The sequence below is a fragment of the Orcinus orca genome, chromosome 17, assembly GCF_937001465.1.
Source record: "Orcinus orca chromosome 17, mOrcOrc1.1, whole genome shotgun sequence".
In the NCBI taxonomy this organism is placed as follows: Eukaryota; Metazoa; Chordata; class Mammalia; order Artiodactyla; family Delphinidae; genus Orcinus; species Orcinus orca.
In genome coordinates this window covers 59,856,337-59,875,335 of record NC_064575.1, presented here as the reverse complement: position 1 = coordinate 59,875,335, position 18,999 = coordinate 59,856,337, and the positions used below count along the sequence as shown (strand labels likewise).

Sequence of the window (18,999 nt, the reverse complement as noted above, 5' to 3'; positions counted from 1 at the left end):
ACTTTAAAAATTGAAAAATATTGCTAAAATGCTGCTTTTTAGGCATTTTTAAAGCCGAGGAAGGCACGGCCCTCTGCATTTAATTCTGTGTTTTGAAGGAGAGGGAGAGAAAAATCTCTTCCTATGGGTGACCTGTAAGGAAAACAAAAGCTAAATGTGATGTAAAAGGTGGAGCCATCTTACTGGGTATTGGATTTTTGTTTGCTTTTCTGTTGGCAACAAGCCTTGTGTACCAGGATATTAATGAATAATTAAAATCCTGGCCGGAAGAGGGGATTTGAAAGATCAGGCTGCATGATCTATCAGGAAAGACTTGTTTCAGGTATAGGGGTCTACTTTGTGAGGAGACAGGAAAACAGAAGTGAAAGTATCACAGCTAATTCAGGGAAAGCAAAATGGAAGTCTGGAGGAAATCAAGTAATAACCAGAGTGTGCTGTGAGTTATGAAGAGCCTTTGAGAGAGCGGAAAGCTTAAATGTGATAGGAAAAGCCAGAATGAGAAGGTGAGTTAGGAGCTGCCTGAGAGAACGGAATAGCCTTTCTGCTAGCGGCTGGAAGTGTGCGTGTGTGCGTGTGTGCGTGTGTGTGTGTAAGTACATCCGTGCTGGAGTGTGTGCTCTTCAGTAAATTAGAAAGCTTAGCTGAGTAGAAGAGTTCTGGAGTTCATTTTAGCTACTGAAACAAGGACTACTCTGTGAAGATTCAATATTCAGAAATGTGGCTTCTTAGAAACTGAGCTCAGAAGCAGACTGGAGTTCAGAGGGGACAACAAATGTTCTTTTGTTTTATTTCTGATGTCCAATTTGGAGAAGGAGCAGAGAGTGCAGCATCATGAGAAGGAGATTTCCCGGAGCCGGATTCCCCGTTTGATTCTTCGGCCCCATCTGCCTCGGCAACAGCACCAAGTGTCCCCAGCGTCTGAGTCTCCCTTCTCGGAGGAAGAGAGCAGAGAGTTCAACCCCAGCAGCTCTGGGCGCTCAGCAAGGACCATTAGCAACAGCTTCTGCTCAGGTACAGTACCCGTGGGAATGAAGGCAGGAAGTGTGTACACTGCCCGGCATTTTAAATGCATCTGGACAGGGCCCCTTAGAGTCTAGGACTGGACGTTAGTTATTAGGATGAATGATACGAGCTTGCATCTTTTTGGCTGTTTTGACCTACGAACACAGCATTTTCAAATGGTTCAGCCTAATGAAATTTCATACCTGTTTTTGTATGTTATTCTAGTTGATAATTTACTATGTGAAATCTAACTCCTTGCTTCTATGACTGTTTGTAAAATGTATTCCTCCATTAAATCTGGAAAAAGTAGCTTACATTTTATACTAGCAATCTTTGTAAGCCTGTGTACTTCTGTTAATGGAATCCTCAAAGATAAAGCAACTCCTAATGAATGAGGTCAGGATCAAGGTGGTTTATTTCCCAGGACCAGCTGACCTTGTATTTTAGAGGGAAAGAGCACAGGCTTTGTAACCTTACAGGCCTGGGCCGGAATCCCTGGCCTTTCTACCCCTTACAAGCTGTGTGACCCTGCGCAAGTCGCTTAAGCCTCAGTTGTTACATCCATAATATGGGATGATAATACCTACCTTGTAGAGTAGCCGAGAGGTTGAGAGAGACCACGTACCTAAGTATATTCCTAGTGCAGGTCCTGGCCTGTAGATGTGCTTAATAAATGATGTTCCTTAATACAAAGAACATATGTCAGTTTCGATACCTGTTTGAGGAGGTTTCCTTAGAGTTGTGAGTATATTTGGTAAAGGCATAAATCTCTTCCTGAAGGTGCCACCATTACCTGTTGACAGAGCCTATTATACAAATTGAAGCACATGACTTAGAAGGACTTGTATTCTTTGAAAAGTATTAGGAATTTGGGTAAAATTTAAAGGAGTGACTGTCTTATGATTCATGAAGAATGTTTCACAGAGGATAATTTTTAGAATTTATTTAGGAAAAATGTAATTTGAAGGTTAACACATGCATGAAAAGGGACATATGAATCAAGGTGCTATGATTAATGCCCTAATTTAGCAGGATACAATATTCCATTGTATTTAGTATTGGTGATTACATTTTCAGGGATTTTAAAAGTGTAGCTTTAGATTTATTATATACTTTCACAAAATAATTCCACCCGATGCATAAGTTGTATATTAGAAATACTGTGCTGCTTATTTTTATATTTTTTTCTCTACAAGACTTCAGATTCTCTACTTGGTTTTGAAAAAATTCTATCGAAGTATTTTATTTTAAAACGTGTTGCTGAATCCAGTGTAAAATGGAAACCCACTGATGGTTTGCTTGACACTCTCCCAGGAAGAAAGAGAAAGGAAAACTGCTGGAGCAGATTCCAAAAACCCAGAGTCGTATTTGCAGAATGTAATGCTGTTTACTTTCACTCCCTTTTGGAGTTCAGGAATCACTCTGGTTGAATGTGGATGAACCCAGGGGAATATCATTTCACACTGACATGGCTTTGTTTACATAACTCAATTCCACATTTATTCCTGAAATTCTCTCCACATAATCATTCTCTCTCTGACTGACTTCACGGTGAGCAGTGTTACCAGCAAAAAAGAAAAAGTTGGTCAAAACAAAAGAAAAATCCCCAAATAGATCTTAGAAAATATATTTGGCAAACAAATAAAATTGTTAGTTTTGGCCATGAATCATTCTTTCCAAGACCCATTTCCTGGATCAACCCTCCTTCCCAGGAGACCTGTCTCCCACCAAGGCCATAATGCTGTCCATGAAAATTGAAAGTAGATATTGATCCTTCTGCCATTAACTAGTTGAGAATTGAGTGGCAGAAGCACTAATGAAGGGTGTCTATAAACCTACCTTTCGATCTTGAGCCTTGAATCCTGCCTCCAGATAGGACTCCCTCTGTTCCTGGGTCTCATCTTCCTGCTTGGCTATTCCCCAAGGTTTGGGTTGATGCCTTGTCATTCTTTGCTTTCCTTTCCTAAGAGCCCTGGTAAAGCCCCATGATGGCTTTTGAGTGCTGTGCTGACTAAAATTGACAGGAGCAAGGTCTTTGGGGGGCATGTTAATGATGCTTTAGGAGGTCAGCTGATGGATGGGAAATAAATGGGTTTAGTACTATGGGGAGTACTGAAGCTGCAGGCAATGAGGTAGAGACTGTAAAACACATCCAACCAGCAGGGGGAAATAGCTGGTTTTAGTCCAGCCACTTCAACACTGAAGCTGCAATACATGTTGGTTATCATGGCAGTTAGATCAGAGACCAAGGTACATGCAAATCTTAAAACTACCATCCTCTGCTAGAATGAAACTCAGATAATTTAGAGATGTCTGTTGCTGCTGTAACTTCATAACCTTACTGTGATTGTTGTGCATTAGTTTGTTTTCTTTATAAATCATCACATTCATTCATGTGAAAGAGGGCATGAAGAGTTAGAGGGGTTCTTACAATCTGATAGTGAAATTAGAGACGAAGATGTTACTCAAACACAATGCAATTTAATTTGAAAATTACAGTTTTAAAACTGCAAACTGGAGTCTTTCCCTAAATCTGTATCAAAGGCTGTATTAATTGTGAAGAGCATCAAATGTCCTAAGATATTCAGTTTTTAAAAGAAGGATAATGCATTGAGTTTACATAAAGTTAACTTTACTTATTATAAAGGGCTATCCTTTATTTTGAGAGACTGGCTTTCCTATCGTTTGTATTATAACAAAAAAATCCAAACAGTGGTTGGAGTTGTACTTCAGTAAAATAAATGACAACTCTATGTTGAAATGTCCTCCACCCTCACCCTCATGCTTTTCCTTTAATTTTTACTGGTCTGTGAAATTAAAAGCCCGGGCGCTATTTTCAGAGTGACCTGTCTGTTTTTACCTGCTTTTTCCTTCCTCCCTCCACTGCCTTCTTCTCCCTTTCCTTCCCACAGGAGCCTTGAGAGGAACATTTAATGATTTGATATTCTATGTGCTAATTTGTATGTTGTCTCTATCTCATTTCAGAGGGAAGAAGCTGTATGTGACTTTTGCAATTCATTGAGGGCGTGTCCCCAGAGCTTTTCTTTTAATAGCTTCTTATTAGCAGAATTTCTCTGAAGAGATGCATATGTTTTGTGCATTTCATCAGCACGTGTCATTTTGCACTTGGACGTCATTCTCCTGTTAAAAGAGTCTATTCCTTACAACTTGTGCTGGGTCTTAGTCACTATGACCTCAGGTGGGCACAGCTAAGCTTATATTGTATTGGAGACCAGGCCCTATTTTGTGTGCATGGCAAGGAAAACATTGTACGTTCTTAATGAATGTTAACTAATGCTTTCTTAGAAAAAAAAAAAGAATACATAAGGAAGTACAGTTACTAGTAAGTTAATAGGAAAAAAAAACAACAACCCTGCTTTCATGTCCTCTCTTTTATTTTTAGTCAGTTTTTTTTTTAACCAATATTTTGGCATCAAATCACCCTATCTTCCTTCCCTCTCACTCCCCCTCCCCATGTTTCCTGTTTTAAGTGCCCAGAGAAGTGATAAAACCCCTATTTGTGATTTGTGTTCTGGGTGTGGCCCATTGAATCTAGGCCTCTGTGCATTTTTCTCCCTGTTTTTTGTTGGTAGTGCATTGTTATGCATGTTTGTCGTTGTGCCACAACTCCAGCCTCTATTAGAAAAGCTAATGACCTGGGCAAGTCTGTCACATACAGCAGTCACCTGACGTGGTTAGCAGCATGACATACATTTCTCTTTGCTCAGATGAGGCAATAATTACCCCTTAGAACTAGGAGGCAGATGGATTGCTGGGTTTTAGGCTAGTTCTCCTTGGGGTGCCTTGTAAACATGGCAGGTGGGGGAAATGATGCATATAGTGCGCTGATGGTTTTATGGGAGACCAGTGATTTCCCTGAGTTATATCCATGTTTCTAATGTGCACGCACATACACAGTCAAGTTTATGACTTAACCCATTAAGAAACATGTACCAGGGCTTCCCTGGTGGTGCAGTGGTTGAGAGTCCGCCTGCTGATGCAGGGGACATGGGTTTGTGCCCCGGTCCGGGAAGATCCCACATGCCGCGGAGCGGCTGGGCCCGTGAGCCATGGCCGCTGAGCCTGCGCGTCCGGAGCCTGTGCTCCGCAGCGGGAGAGGCCACAGCAGTGAGAGGCCCGCGTACCACAAAAAAAAAAAAAAAGAAAAGAAACATGTACAAGATCAATCAACTGAAAGACAGAATCCAAGATTCTTCGCAGTCTAATCCTGAGTAGGGTGTTTGCAGAAAGTACTTTGGTGGTTACAGTGGCCGAGGAGGAATCCTTCTTTGAGTGCCAGTGACCTAGAGGTAATCATTGTTGCTGTTTGTGGGAAGAACAATTACGGTAAATTATAACCTGACTGGTGCCCTGCCGCGGCATGATAATGCCTCCAAAAAGTTGCCTGGCCTTGCCAAACAGAAATATTTCTGCTATGCTTTTGTCCAGTTGAGGAAACTTGGCATCTGGATAGAGTAAGCCTTTGAACATAATGATCAGAATTGAGATGAACTGATGGGAGTGAGCTGCAGTACTGAATTACACTATAAGTGAATGACTGCCAACATGCTGGGAAGAAAAAAAACAAAAACCCTAAGAATTTAGTATGAATTTAATGAGCGTGGGACCTAGGCACTGTTGCATAATATATATTTCAAGTGCTTAGCTGCCTCAGTGTCAGGGATAAGTACCCAATGAAATAGGTTACAGATGAAGGGCACACAGACAATGTTTCTTTGAGGATGTGGTAACTGCAATCAGGGGGACAAGAGCAAAATTTTTGACATTTAATTTAAAAATTACTTAGCAATGGGAACAGTAAAAGATAATCATTTTGGAATTGGACCATGCCTGAGAGCAAATCATGGTACTTAACGTGAAAATCTTTTATGTTGTACAATACTCATGTTTATGACATTGTTTCGCAATTTCCGAGAAATTTTGTTTGTCTGCTTTTGAATCCCCAGGAAAACTTGTTTAAAATGCAGATGACTTGGCACCACCCAAGCCTATTGTCTCAGGATGGGAGGGCCCAGGAATCCGTATCTTGTAGGCTTTCTGGATGACTCTTATGCCTACTGAAGTCTGAGCCTCACGCTTTGTGTTCTGTATGTGTTTGGAGATTTTTGTGTGAGGGATGGGCGGTGTATGCCCCAGTGGCATCCCAAGATGAACAAGGATCAAAGATGGCAGAAATGGTGGCCAGCCAAGCTGTTTAAACCCATAGCATGAGGCAAGGAAAATGCTTCCACATTCCCTGGGAATTATAGCTTCTCACTCTATATTTACAATTCCTGTCATTAGTCTTAGCAATAATATTATTTATGTCTACATAATGGGTTTAGCTTGTGTTCAAGTGGTAGAAAAGCAAAAGGGAGGAGAAAGCATTTCCTTCCTTTATTTTCCTATGAAATCCTCTCCCTGGATATACTATCTCTAGCCATACATTTTTTTTTTTTTTTGCGGTACGTGGGCCTCTTACTGTTGTGGCCCCTCCCGTTGCGGAGCACAGGCTCCGGACACACAGGCTCAGCGGCCATGGCTCACGGGCCCAGCCGCTCCGTGGCATGTGGGATCTTCCCGGACCGGGGCACGAACCCGTGTCCCCTGCATCAGCAGGCAGACTGTCAACCACTGCGCCACCAGGAAAGCCCTAGCCATGCTTTTAATTCTTTTTCATTTACTTACTTTGGTATTAGGATTATCTGGGGTACACTGAAAGCAGGTGTACTGGGTACAACATGAATGTACCCTGAACACCCAGTAGGTATACTGAGAGAGATGGAAAAAAGAGAAACTGAGGCCTGGGAGTAGCAGGACATTGAGCTTCTTGCAAATGTCCACAAAAATATATTACCCAGTTAAGCATCTATTCAGTGCCTGCTAAGGATCAGGCTAAGGCTACAAAGATGAATAAAACACAGGGATTGGAAAAATCAATTATTTTACTGCCTTAACCCTGACACCAAAATAAATGGGATGCCACATCTTTGGATGCGTTTCCCACACAACTGACTTTATCTCACTGATTTTGTGTCTGGTCCCTCTTACCCACACCCACTCCACACATACTCCTTCCTTGTCATTTGAGTTTGTTGCTCCATTTATTATCTGCGTTGGCCTCTCACATTTCATAAGCCCAAGGGTTCAAAGAAGTAGCATTCATTAGTGTGGTGTAGCAGATAAACATGAGCCTTGGCATCAACAGACCTGAGCTAAAAGCATGAAATGAGATTAGAAAGGTGGGCAGGGCCAGGTCAGGAACGGCTTTGTTTGCTGTGTGAAAAACTTGACCCCTGAGATCCAGGGTCTATACAGGAGCTGGACCAGAAACGTAAAGAGTGAGGCCACCTGGATAGATGACAATAGAATTAGAGTCTAGAACTGGGCAGTGTGTGCCCCTTCTAACAATATTCAGAATTCTTAAAATTCAGCTTTTTTTTTTTCTCTTACTCTCTGGGCCAAATAGCACGCATAAGTAGTTGGATACGACACACAGGCTGCCATTTCGCAATTGCTAAACATCTTTCAGAACCAGTGAAGGGTTTTCAGCAGGGAAGGGTTGTCTGGTTTATGACTAGATTTATAATTTAGAAAAGTCTTTCTAATCACATGTTGGAGAGTGGATAGGAGGAAACAGGGAATGACAGGGAGGAACCTGCCTGTGCTGAAGGCCATTGTGGTGACAGTCTAAGTGAAAAATGATAAAGCAATATGTGTGAGGGTTGGCCCCAGAACATATGTGTCTGAATCACCAATTACAAGTGGAATGGTGTCTACATTTCCACCGGACGAACCCAAATAGAGGAGCAGGACTGGGGAGAGGGATGAGTCTGGTGACTGAGTTCGGATTAGGCTTTGCTGCATTTGAGATGAAGGTCTGCAGCTGTGAAGAGAAGTCAGCGATGCTGGTAGCTGAAGTGAAGGGACTTGGTGATACAGGTTTCCCCACTATCTTAAAGTAGAACATCCTAGGAAACCTTTTGTAAGCAGAAATGGCATAGAGTGAAGAAGCAGTCATCTTAGGACATGTCCTGCTAACGGATGCCCAAAATAAGGTAAAGCACAGACGCAACAGGCACAGTTCAAAGCTCTGGCAGCGTGATGCTGAGATGCCGAGTGTAGTTCCTGGAGGACCAGCTCTGCAGCCACACTCACTGCTCGGGCTGCACGCTACCTCTACAACAGATCGATACAAAACAGCTGCTGAATGCTATTTTCGATATTTGCGTTGTTTCATAAAAGCAAACGTTCTCTTTGGATTTCTTTCGGTTATCGAAAACAATGCAAACGTAGGTCTTTCCTGAAAGTGAAAAGCAAACTTTTTTTTGTAAAGCAAACTTTCTAAATATGGGGGATGGCTGTCATTACCAAAGGGGGGAACATGGAGGAAGAAGGTTAGAGGACCCTGGCTAGAACTCTGAGATAAAACGAGAGGACGCAGAAAAAGGACACCGAGGCATCTGAGAACAGGCAATAGAGGGGGAGGAGGTGAGCCAGGAGTGACCGTGTCTCCAATCCCAAAGGACGAGTGCGTTCCCAGAAGAAAGCAGCCAAGAGGTTCAGATGTCAGTCGCAGCAAGAGTAAGTAAGGTGTGTTTGTAAAAGTGCTCAAGGATGAGACCACTAGGTTATCAGGGATCTTAGGTAGAAACAGTCCCAGAAAACTGTGGGGATGGACTCCAGATTGCACCAGGCTGAGATGTGAATGGGAGGTACAAAATAGGGTGTAGACAACTTTTTTCAAAAGCTTAACAGGGGGCTTCCCTGGTGGCGCAGTGGTTGGGAGTCCACCTGCTGATGCAGGGGACACGGGTTCGTGCCCCGGTCCGGGAGGATCCCACGTGCCATGGAGTGGCTGGGCCTGTGAGCCATGGCTGCTGAGCCTGCGTGTCCGGAGCCTGCTGAGCCTGCGTGTCCGGAGCGGGAGAGGCCACAAAAGTGAGAGGTCCGCGTACCGCAAAAAAAAAAGCTTAACAGGGATGGGAAAGAGAAAATAGAATAAAAACAAGGGTTGCATTTAAAGTAAAGATAGGGTGTTTATCAAATCAGAGACACTTTGATAAAGTTTTTAGGCTGAGGGAAAATAGACAAGAAAAAAGAGAGAGAGAGATTGAAAATAGTAGAGAAGTGATAACTTTGTAATAAGACCAAGGTAGACCAAGAAAGACACATATGGAAAAAAGAAAGGCCTGAAGTGAATATAGGTAAGTTTATTCATAGGTCAGGGTAGGTAGCTGAAGGATGCATTTCACAGTCTAGGTTAGGTGCTTCTTCTTTATCCTCCCTCTATCAGACTGTGTGACCTGGTTTGAAATTTTCATATTTAGTTACCTGACTCTCCAGTAGACTGTAAGCTCCATGAAGGCAGGAACACTATAGTTCCTTGCACTATACCTGACACACAGCGGTTGCTTAATGAGTATTTATTGGAATTTGGTAGAAGGTATAATTTGGAGAACAGAACAAGTGAAATATTTTCATTCATTTAATGCATTGAGAGCAGGATACTTAGTTGCTGGGGAAGTAAAACAACTAGAATGGTACCCAGTACTCAATGTAATAGGTTTATTCAGTGAAGGAAACATTCCTCTCCAGAGGAGTTCAGCATCTCTAAATGTCAAAAAGAGTCATTTGCGTAACAGGACGATGCCTCCAGTGCTGTGGTAGCTAGAAGAGAGCTCTCTTGCTAAGAAAATCAGAAAATCCCCCACTCAAGAGTTGGTACTCGGAAGCCAGGAGAAAAACAGCAGCCCGGTTTATTTTTTATTTGTTTAGTTTTTTGTGTGTATATGTAAGTGTGAGATGTGTGTGTGAGGTGCATGCGTGTGTGTGATTGGTGTGTGTGTGTGTGTGTGTGGATATGTCATGAGTGATATACATGTGTATGAGTATTTATGAGTGTGTGAGGTGTGCACACGTTTTGTGTGCCTGGTGGTGGGAGAACTGGAAGGTTTGGGTATCAGCAAAGCTTTCTGGAGGAAGTGATGCCTGAGCTCTGTTTATTCCACTCTAATCAGGCTTTCCTCCTATTCCACTGAAGTGACACCTGCCAAGTTCTCAGTGCCCTCCACCAAATCTTACGGTGGCTTCTTTGTCTTCACCTCTTCATCCCCCCTGAATTCCCATCTCAGTAAATGGTACCCGCTTCATCTAGATAACAGCAGCCCAGTTTAGAGTCAAGAAGGAATTCGGCACAAAGCCACATACCCACGTTTCCCAGGACTCAACTTGACCCTGGCCACCACCCCGCCCCACCGCCCAGGTGGATTTTACTCTGAGAAACCCCAGGGGAGATGCATGCACTTGGGGTCCACGAGGCTGCTGGGCGTGCCTGTATTGTAAGGTGGCTTTGCTGGTGTCTGCTCACAGTAACCGCTCTAAACCTCCGCTGCTGTCGGGCTTGGACTGTGGCATCTCCTGCTTTGGAGACCCAGTCCAGCCCCTCGTCTGCCAGAGCTGAGATCCTGCCCAGCTGCTCTGCGCATTGCTGGTTGTTCGTGGCGCCCGCCCTCCAGTCGCTGCCCGGGTTACACTGCTCTGGCTCCAGGAAGCCAGTCGTGTTGGGCTGACTGCTCCCACTTTTGAGGGAACCCAAACCAAACTTCCCAGTGCCCATGATGGGGGCTTGCCCAGCACTCACGCCCATCCCCTAGAAACCCATCCTTCAGCTTTTCCCTGCTCCGTGTGAATTTTCACAGGGCGCTTCCTCTTTCCTGGCTGGCTCCCTCTTATTCTGTCCTCTTTAGTGTGGGAGTCCCTGAAGGTAGGATTCATCTTAGACGCTGACACAATTCTCAGAATTCTTGAGACCCTGTGGGCCTTAACCTGCCCTTCTATGTATTCTGAGGTGTTTGTGAGGATTATCTTTTCCTTAATGCTAATTATTATATGTTTTCAGCTCAAAACTAATAACCATGTGCAAACACATATGTCAGAGTGGACGTAATCACATCTATAGGGTTTATCTTGTTTTGCTTTTTGCCAAAGTGAGATCACGCTGTACTGACCTATGACCCTTTCTGTTTATTTAAGTAAATATTTACTGAACACCTGTTGTGGGCAAGGTGCTATCCTAGGAGCTGAACTAGAGGGATGAACAACCCTGACAGGACTCCTGACCTCCAGGAATGTGTATTCCAGGCAGTCCCTGTACCTGTCACTGCTTGTCAGTCCATAGAAGTGACCCCATTCGTTGTAATGACAGCTCGTATTCCACTGTTTGGAGGGCCTTCATTTATCCAGCCATTCTTCTGTGGATGGACGTTTCATCTCTGAGGCTAACTTTCAAAATTCGGAATTTCATTTTGTGAATGTCACTGGAACTAACTTGTTCCTGAGCGTATTTCTTTCTCTCTCTCTTTTCTTTCTTTGTACCTTTTCTTTAAAGTGAAGTAAATACCGTGCTTCACATATATTCCCTAAAACAATTCCTTTTTTTCCAAATAGAAAAAAATTGACATGTAGCAGTTACACAAACTGTATAATAAGCATTGTTTTTTCCTTAATGTTCTTTAACATTTCTCCATTTTTATGCCTTACTCCGTCTTGACAAGCACTATCTTCAAATTCTCAATGTGAGAAAAAATAGAAGGAAGGGGGAAAGGATTTACATTGCTGCAAAAGAGCTCACTGTAATTCAGGTGTCCTAAGAGTGGTTTGCAGTTTCCTTCTTACAAGGTTCTCAAGAGATCAAGAGATAGCTTCTTAGTGTCTGTCTCTGTGTCTCTATTCTTTCCTTCCTACCTTCCAGCTCGCCTCCCTCCCTCTCCCCTTCTCCCTCTCTGCTATCTTCTCCCAACAAGGAACCTTAAAAAAAACCACAAATCTTTATAAAGGTATGGCTTAGAGACTGCAAATAAACTCATATTACTAAGAAGAGGGAAGATCAGAAGTATTAGTAACATCCCTGTTTTGGAAAGATCATAACCCTGTGAAAGAAAGAGCAAGAGAAATAAAAGCTTGCGAGACAGAAGAATTCCCCACCCCCCTGCTGGGGCTCACCTGTCTCCTGGCAGTGACTGAGCCACCCTGGTTCCCGATTTCAGCATTGGCTGCTGCCTCACCAAAACTCCTAGATAATGTGTCATTATATTACATTGACTATTTGGACCAAGATATTTTCCCCTGCAAATTCCTCCTGTGGTTTCTCGTACAAATCAGACAACTTGGCGCTTGGTAGAAAACCAAGTAGAGACCCTTGTTTGAGAGAAAGCACGAGTCCTGTGAAGAAATGGACCTGCCTCACCTCACTTCACGTGCTCCTTTGCTGCCGAGTGCTGCACCAGAATGACTTTTATGGGAGTACTCAAGGCTCCAAAATAGCTCAGAAATCCCGGGAATGTTTATATGGGAAATGATTATTTTGTCTCCAAGAAACCAGGGAAACGTTCATTAAATAATTTCTCAGTTCTCCACTTGGTTTTTATAGACGTGGGTTGCATGTCTTCGTGGAGGGGCTTCGTTCCAATTACTTTAACAAGCTCACCTCCATCGGCACACACGTACGCTCGCGTTTACACATCCTTCAGAGAAATTAAGTTCCCTTTGACCCCTCATCACCTTGCACCTGCCATCTTATTTCCCTGCTCCTTCTTCACAAGCAAAACTCCAAAATCCTATCTCCGTAATTCGCCCTCGTCAAGCACGTGAGTGACCACGTTGGCGAATCTGACGTTCTCTTGTCTGTCCTCATTTTCCTTGATTTCCCAGCGGCGCTCAACACGGTTGAATAAGCCTCTTTCTTAGGAAAGATTTTCCTCCTTGGCTCCTGAGGTCCCGCCCTCTGAGAGTCTTAGCTCCACCCCATCCCCTCCCCCCTCACAGTGTCAGGTGCCTCAGTCTTCAGCCCTCTTTTCCTGCCCTCCCCAAGGGCTGAAACCTTTAACTTCCTCACTTGTAGGATGGTGATGCTCCGCCGCCCGACCTCTCCTCTGAGCTTTAGGCTCACATATCCAACTGCCTACTTGATATCTCCAGTGTCCTGGTGAATTTGTGTCTCGGATTGAACGTATCAAAACCAGAATTCTTAATTTCACCCCCCACAAACGCATAAACCCATTTTTCTCCAAACTGAGAAGTGACCACCATATTCTCCATTGCTTAAGCAAAGAACCTAGAAGGTATTCTTGACCCCTTCCTACTTTTCATTGTCATATCTTTTTTTTTTTTTTTTTGCGGTACGCGGGCCTCTCACTGTTGTGGCCTCTCCCGTTGTGGAGCACAGGCTCCGGACGCGCAGGCTCAGCGGCCATGGCTCACGGGCCCAGCCGCTCTGTGGCATGTGGGATCTTCCCGGACCGGGGCACGAACCCGTGTCCCCTGCATCGGCAGGCGGACTCTCAACCACGGCGCCACCAGGGAAGCCCTCATTGTCATATCTTAATGCTTCCAATTATGTTTCCAAAATGTATCCCAAATCCATCTCCTTTTCTCAATTTTTACTACTACCACCCCAAACCACTGTCATCTCTCATTTCTACTATGACAGTGGTCTCCACGTGGGTTTATTGCTTCTAAACCTTCATTCCTAAAGGGGCCACACAGCATAGGGGCTAAGAAGGAGCCTCTGGAGTTATAGCCTCTTTGGACTCATATCCGCGGCTTACTGTGGCCTCAGGGAGGTGTCTTAAGCTCTAGTGCTGGTTTTGTATGCCTGTCTTATTAGTGTCTGTCTCAAAGAGATTAAGTTAACTAAATGTGTTAAGTAAGTGCTTAGTATTCTAAACATACCTGGTACTTAGTAGGCACTCAATAAATATTAGCAAGACATAACATCACTAATTCAGTCAGTTCTCCACAGACCAATCATGGTCATCTCCTGCTTAATGCACACGATGGCTTCCATTGCACTGGAGATTAATGTAGGTTTCCTGCCTATAATCCTGCACATGCCTTCAGCCTCATCAGCAATTCTTCTCTGCCCTCAGCTTTCCAGGCCTCTTCTCAGTTTCCTCAATGCACCAAACTCCTTGTTCCCTCTTCCTGGACTTTTCTCTTCCCTGCCTTTTTCAGGATTGGTTCCTTCTCATTTTTTTGGTCTCAATTCAAATTACCTCTTCAGGACCTTCCGTGACAACCTGTCTAATGAAGTACCTTCCGACCTCCCACCCAGCTAGTCTCTATAGTATCACCCAGTTTGTTTCATTAACAGTACATCACAATCAAAATTTCTTCTCTGTGTGTTTTGTTACTTCTTCATTAACTGTCTCCACCACTAGAATGTGAACTCCTTGAGGACGAGGATCTTGGAGTCTTGGTCATCATTACATTTCTAATATCTTGAAGACTGTCTGGCACACAATAGGAAATCAGTAATCATTTATGGGAAGGATGGATGGATGGATGGATGAATGAGATTCTTACACTTCAACATTGGCAGTTGTGTAGTGTCACATTGTATAATACTGAATCAAAATTAGTGTGGAGACTTGTAGACTTGTGAATTCTCACTCCGAAAAGATGCTAAAATTAGGTGAAGGAATAGAAGTTCAGATTTGGCTACTGAAAGCCTAGAATGCAAATTATCTGAACGACATGCATTAAATGGTTACTGTGTTGAAGCAAAAACTGGAAACAACTAGAGTTTCTTGTCTCAAATTTTGTGGTCTGTTTATGATGGGATGGCTTCTTTCTAACAGCTTCCTTTGTCTGTTTTTAATTTGAGCATTCCCAGAATTTCTGCTGTTTCCTCTTGGAACAAACATAGGTAGGAAAACTTAGAAAACAGTTAGCTTGTGGTGCTGAGAAAAACAAGGACTTTACAGTCAGACAAACCTGAGTTTGAATCTTTGGGTCCATACCTTAGTAGCTGTGTGGCTGGATTTGTTAACCTCTCTGAGCCTCAGTTTTTCCACCTATAAAAATGAGATATTATTAAAATTATATGATAAAAATTAGTATCCTTGCCACATGATAGCTACTTAATAAACGTTACTTTTCTTACCTACCTACATCCTTTCAGATCATCCTTTCTTACCTACCTACATCCTTTCAGAGCATGGTTAGTAGTAAGAATTTCACAGGGTTCAGATTAACCATGAGTTTAAGCTATAGACATTTTATCTGTCTCCATTGGACTATCTTAAAAAATGTCAGTGTCTGGATCAGTAAGACTAGTAACACCTATAACAGTGTCTGGCACGTAGTAGATACTCAGTAAATATTTGTTGAATGGATGAATAAATAGGCTGTAAACACTTTTGTCATCTATGAGAATCAACTAGAGTTCTGTATAGTTTAAAGTAATGTTTCCTTAAAATAGAAATGATTCTTCCTCCACATTATGCAACTGAACATTGAACAGCATCAAACCATAACTGAATGTTTCAAGACATTATGGCACAAAACCACGTTTTCTTCTGCCTGATGTTATTTTTAAGTATGTCTTTTGGAATTGTTTAGTTCAGCATTTCGGAAAACAAATGAGCTCTGAGATCTAAATTCAGAAGTGAACCAGAAGTTCTAGAGATGTTTCTTGGACTTTGAAGAAATATTTTATATGTAATCTTTAGGTTACAAGGAAGTTGAAGTAGGAACTTGGTCATCCTAATTGCCACCAAATGTGTTGGATGGCACTGGTTGTTAAACACTTTAGTTAAATATCAGGAAATTATATGACACACACACTTTGGGCAATCCTAATATTTTAAAATGTGAATTAAAAAAATATATATATACAGATGTATATATGTGTGTGTATATATATATTCACTTTGCAAAAAATATTCATTGCTTTCAAAATTTTATCAGAAAATCATTTCAAAGAATATGGAAAGGATAAATTTCCTAAAAATTAAGAAAATAATAATAATAGTACAGTTAACATCTAACCTTACGCTGCATTTTAAAATGAATTCCAGATGGATTTGATATAATAAAAACTGAAATTATAAAAATCTAGAAGAAAGCGTAGGTAATAGTTAATTGATCTTGGAGTTAATAAGGACATTCTAAGCATTAAAGCATTGGAAGAAATCACAAAGGAAAATATGGAGAGATTTGACAACTAGAAATTAGAAAAGGTTGGTTGTCAAAAACATTATAAACTAAAAGCAAACAAACTTGGTGAAATGTGCCAAAGGGCTATGCCTTTCATGTATAAGGATTTCTTACAGATCAATAAGAATTCCTTAACACCTTAATAGAAAAGTTGTCAGAGGACATGAACAATACATAGGATAAGTGTAAAAATAAAAGGCCAGCAAACATATGAAGGACATTAAGCCTCACTGATAATTAAATACATGCAAGCTAAGACATCAGAAATACACTTTGCATCATTAACTTGGCAAAAATGCAAACAAACTAGTATTCATTATTGGCAGGAATTGAATAAGTGGGATACTCTCATACAATATAATAGGAATATAAATTGCCTCAAATTTCTCGGAAGTCTTAGTAATCCATTTTTAGAGATATGTTCTATGAGATAATAAAAATTTTGACAAGAGATTTATCTGTAAAATGTGGTGTTAAAGCAATTTCAATGATAGTGAGAAAATTGGAAACATCCTAAAATACCCTACAAGAAGGAATTGATTTTTAGAAACACTGTGTTCCTATTTTAAAGTTACTTATTTAAAATAATGTTTTTGCGAAATTAAATAAAACATTTTGACACTTTTAAAAACATACCCAAAGAAGAGATAATACCACAATGAACACCAATAAGCTGCTTGTGCACTTTATCCAGATTAATAGCAAGATGCTGTCATATTTGCGACATCTGTCCCTTTTTCTCTTCTCTCTTTTACTTTGCTGAAGCATTTTAAAGCATATATCCAGACATCATGTTATTTCATGTCTACCTACATACCTCAGCATGCTTTCTTAAAAAAAATGGACATTTTCTTACATAATCACAGTGCCATTTTCATTACTAACATGATTTAACAAGGAATTTAACATACTTCCTTGGTACGCTAGAGAACACTGAAACTACTAGCCCTAGTTGTCTCAAAAGTGCCCGTTTGCTTCCTCATGGTATCATTTAACCCAGAGGCCAGCAAACTTTTTCTGAAAAGGACCAGCTAGGAAATATTTTCAGCTTTGCTGGCCAGATGATCTCTGTTGTAATTATTCACCTTTGTGCTTGAAAGCCACAGTTGACACTATGTAAAGTATTGGGCTGTGTTCCAATAACATTTGATTTACAAAAGCAGGCCGCTGACAGGATTTGGCCTGCAGGCTGCAGTTTGCCAACCCCTGATTTAACCCATTACTGTTCTCCATCTATTTTGTAAGGTGGACATTAGTTTTAAAGCTTGATTAGATTCAGGGACAGTTTTTTTGTGGCGAGAATGTGGAGAATGCTGTGTGCTTCATCTCACATCCCATCAGAAGGTATATAATGTCTGTTACCCCACTGTCAGCTATGCTAAGAATACTCAGTTGGTACAAATGGGTAAGGCTTGATCCCTCTACTGCAGACTCTCCACCAGCCTTTTGTCTGATGGTTTCATCCGTTACGTTTGTTGCCTAAATCAAGTATTTCATTATAAATAATTGCAAAATACAGTTGACCCTTGAACAACATGCGTTTGAAGTGTGTGGGCCCATTTATACTCAGATTTTTTTAAATGGAGATATACTACAGTCCTACATGATCGGCTGTTTGTTGAATCCTTGGGTATAGAACCACATATGTGGTGGGCCACTGCTAAGTTACACGTGGGTTTTCGACTGCATGGAGGTTAGCACCCCTAACCCGCATGTTGTTCAAGGGTCAACTGTAGTAATTTTCTGCTATTCCATCTACTTTCATTAACCAGAATGCTTCTGTAAGGGAGAACTTTCCAATATCAATGAGCGATTTAAGTTATCCTGAAATACAGTTTGTCCAGTAACATTTTCTACAATCAGGATATATATTAATTCTTTCTTTCCTTTTAATTGCCAAATTTCAATATAAAGAATTGGCCCCTGGGTCACTTCCAAAGATTTCCAGTGGGTTGGGATTTTGGGGGAGTTGAAAGGGCCTTTCTTTTTTTAGTTTTATTTTGTATTACTATGAACTCATAGACCTTTAAAGTATATCCTATGATTATCAATCATTTGCATTTATTATTCTTTTTGATGCTCAAATTATTCCATCTTTGGCCAGTGGGGCCCCTTTGTGTTGGCTACTGTTAGTCTTAATAGCTTCTTTCTTTCTAGCCTGACAAATTCCAGGGAGAAATTTTCGATAACAGAGTGATGAAACTATAATGTATGTTGAAATTTTAACAAAACAAAGAGCAAGCAAGCAAGTAAATCCTATGTATAAAAAATCAGTAAGAAGTATGCCAAATAGTTAAATATTTTTTCTGGGCAGTACAGTTATAGGAAAATATTATCCCCCCCCCTTTTTTTTCACTTCTTTGTACTTTTCTGTACTCTACATCTTCTGCATTAAAGATTATTACTTTTATAATTTAAAAATCTGTTAAAATTTTAACAACCCAACAGATTTTCTTTAATTTAGCAAGTTTCTTTAGTCCATTTAGAATAAGATACAAATTATCTTAAAAGATACTTATACACACTTTTTTCAGAATTATAAGTAGAGTCATTTTACAGTTATTAACTATATCCTGTATTCTCAAAAAGCTTGTAATGTAAAGGGAGAGGAAAGTAGATTAAAAATCATTTTTTAACAACCTCCAGACTACAAAATTATATTAGATGTCTGCTTCTCTCATCTGTCTTTATAGACATTAAAATTTTTTTCCCTTAAAACCAATTTGGAAACTAGTCAGTATTATATTTCTTACAGCACTTGAGGTGGGCCACAACTTCTGGAGGTTCCTGGATCTGTAAATATTCTTCAGTTATCCTTAATCCTGTGGGTTGACGTATTCAAAGCAGATAAACAAGAACAAATCAGCGGAAGAACTTATTCCTCAGTATAAATAAAACAAGGCATGTAAATTAGTCTCCTTCAGTGCAGATGGTGATCATTTAGACCACCTGAGATCCACCAGGGGCCATCCCGGACCCAACTAAATGGGATTTTAA

At 41.2% G+C, this 18,999-nt stretch overlaps 1 protein-coding gene across 11 annotated transcripts in view; it reads left to right on the top strand.

The window, feature by feature from the left end:
• Positions 1–18,999, top strand: part of SYBU (syntabulin) — a 112,435-nt gene that overhangs the window by 41,223 nt on the left and 52,213 nt on the right. For 7 of the 11 annotated variants that reach the window (XM_049700418.1, XM_049700419.1, XM_033411227.2 and 4 more), the window contains one exon: positions 810–1,011. In XM_049700418.1, coding sequence (XP_049556375.1) covers positions 810–1,011 — 202 coding nt within the window. The remainder of the gene's footprint in view (positions 1–809; positions 1,012–18,999) is intronic. The other 4 variants (XM_049700417.1, XM_049700416.1, XM_033411233.2 and 1 more) reach the window with 1 other exon arrangement.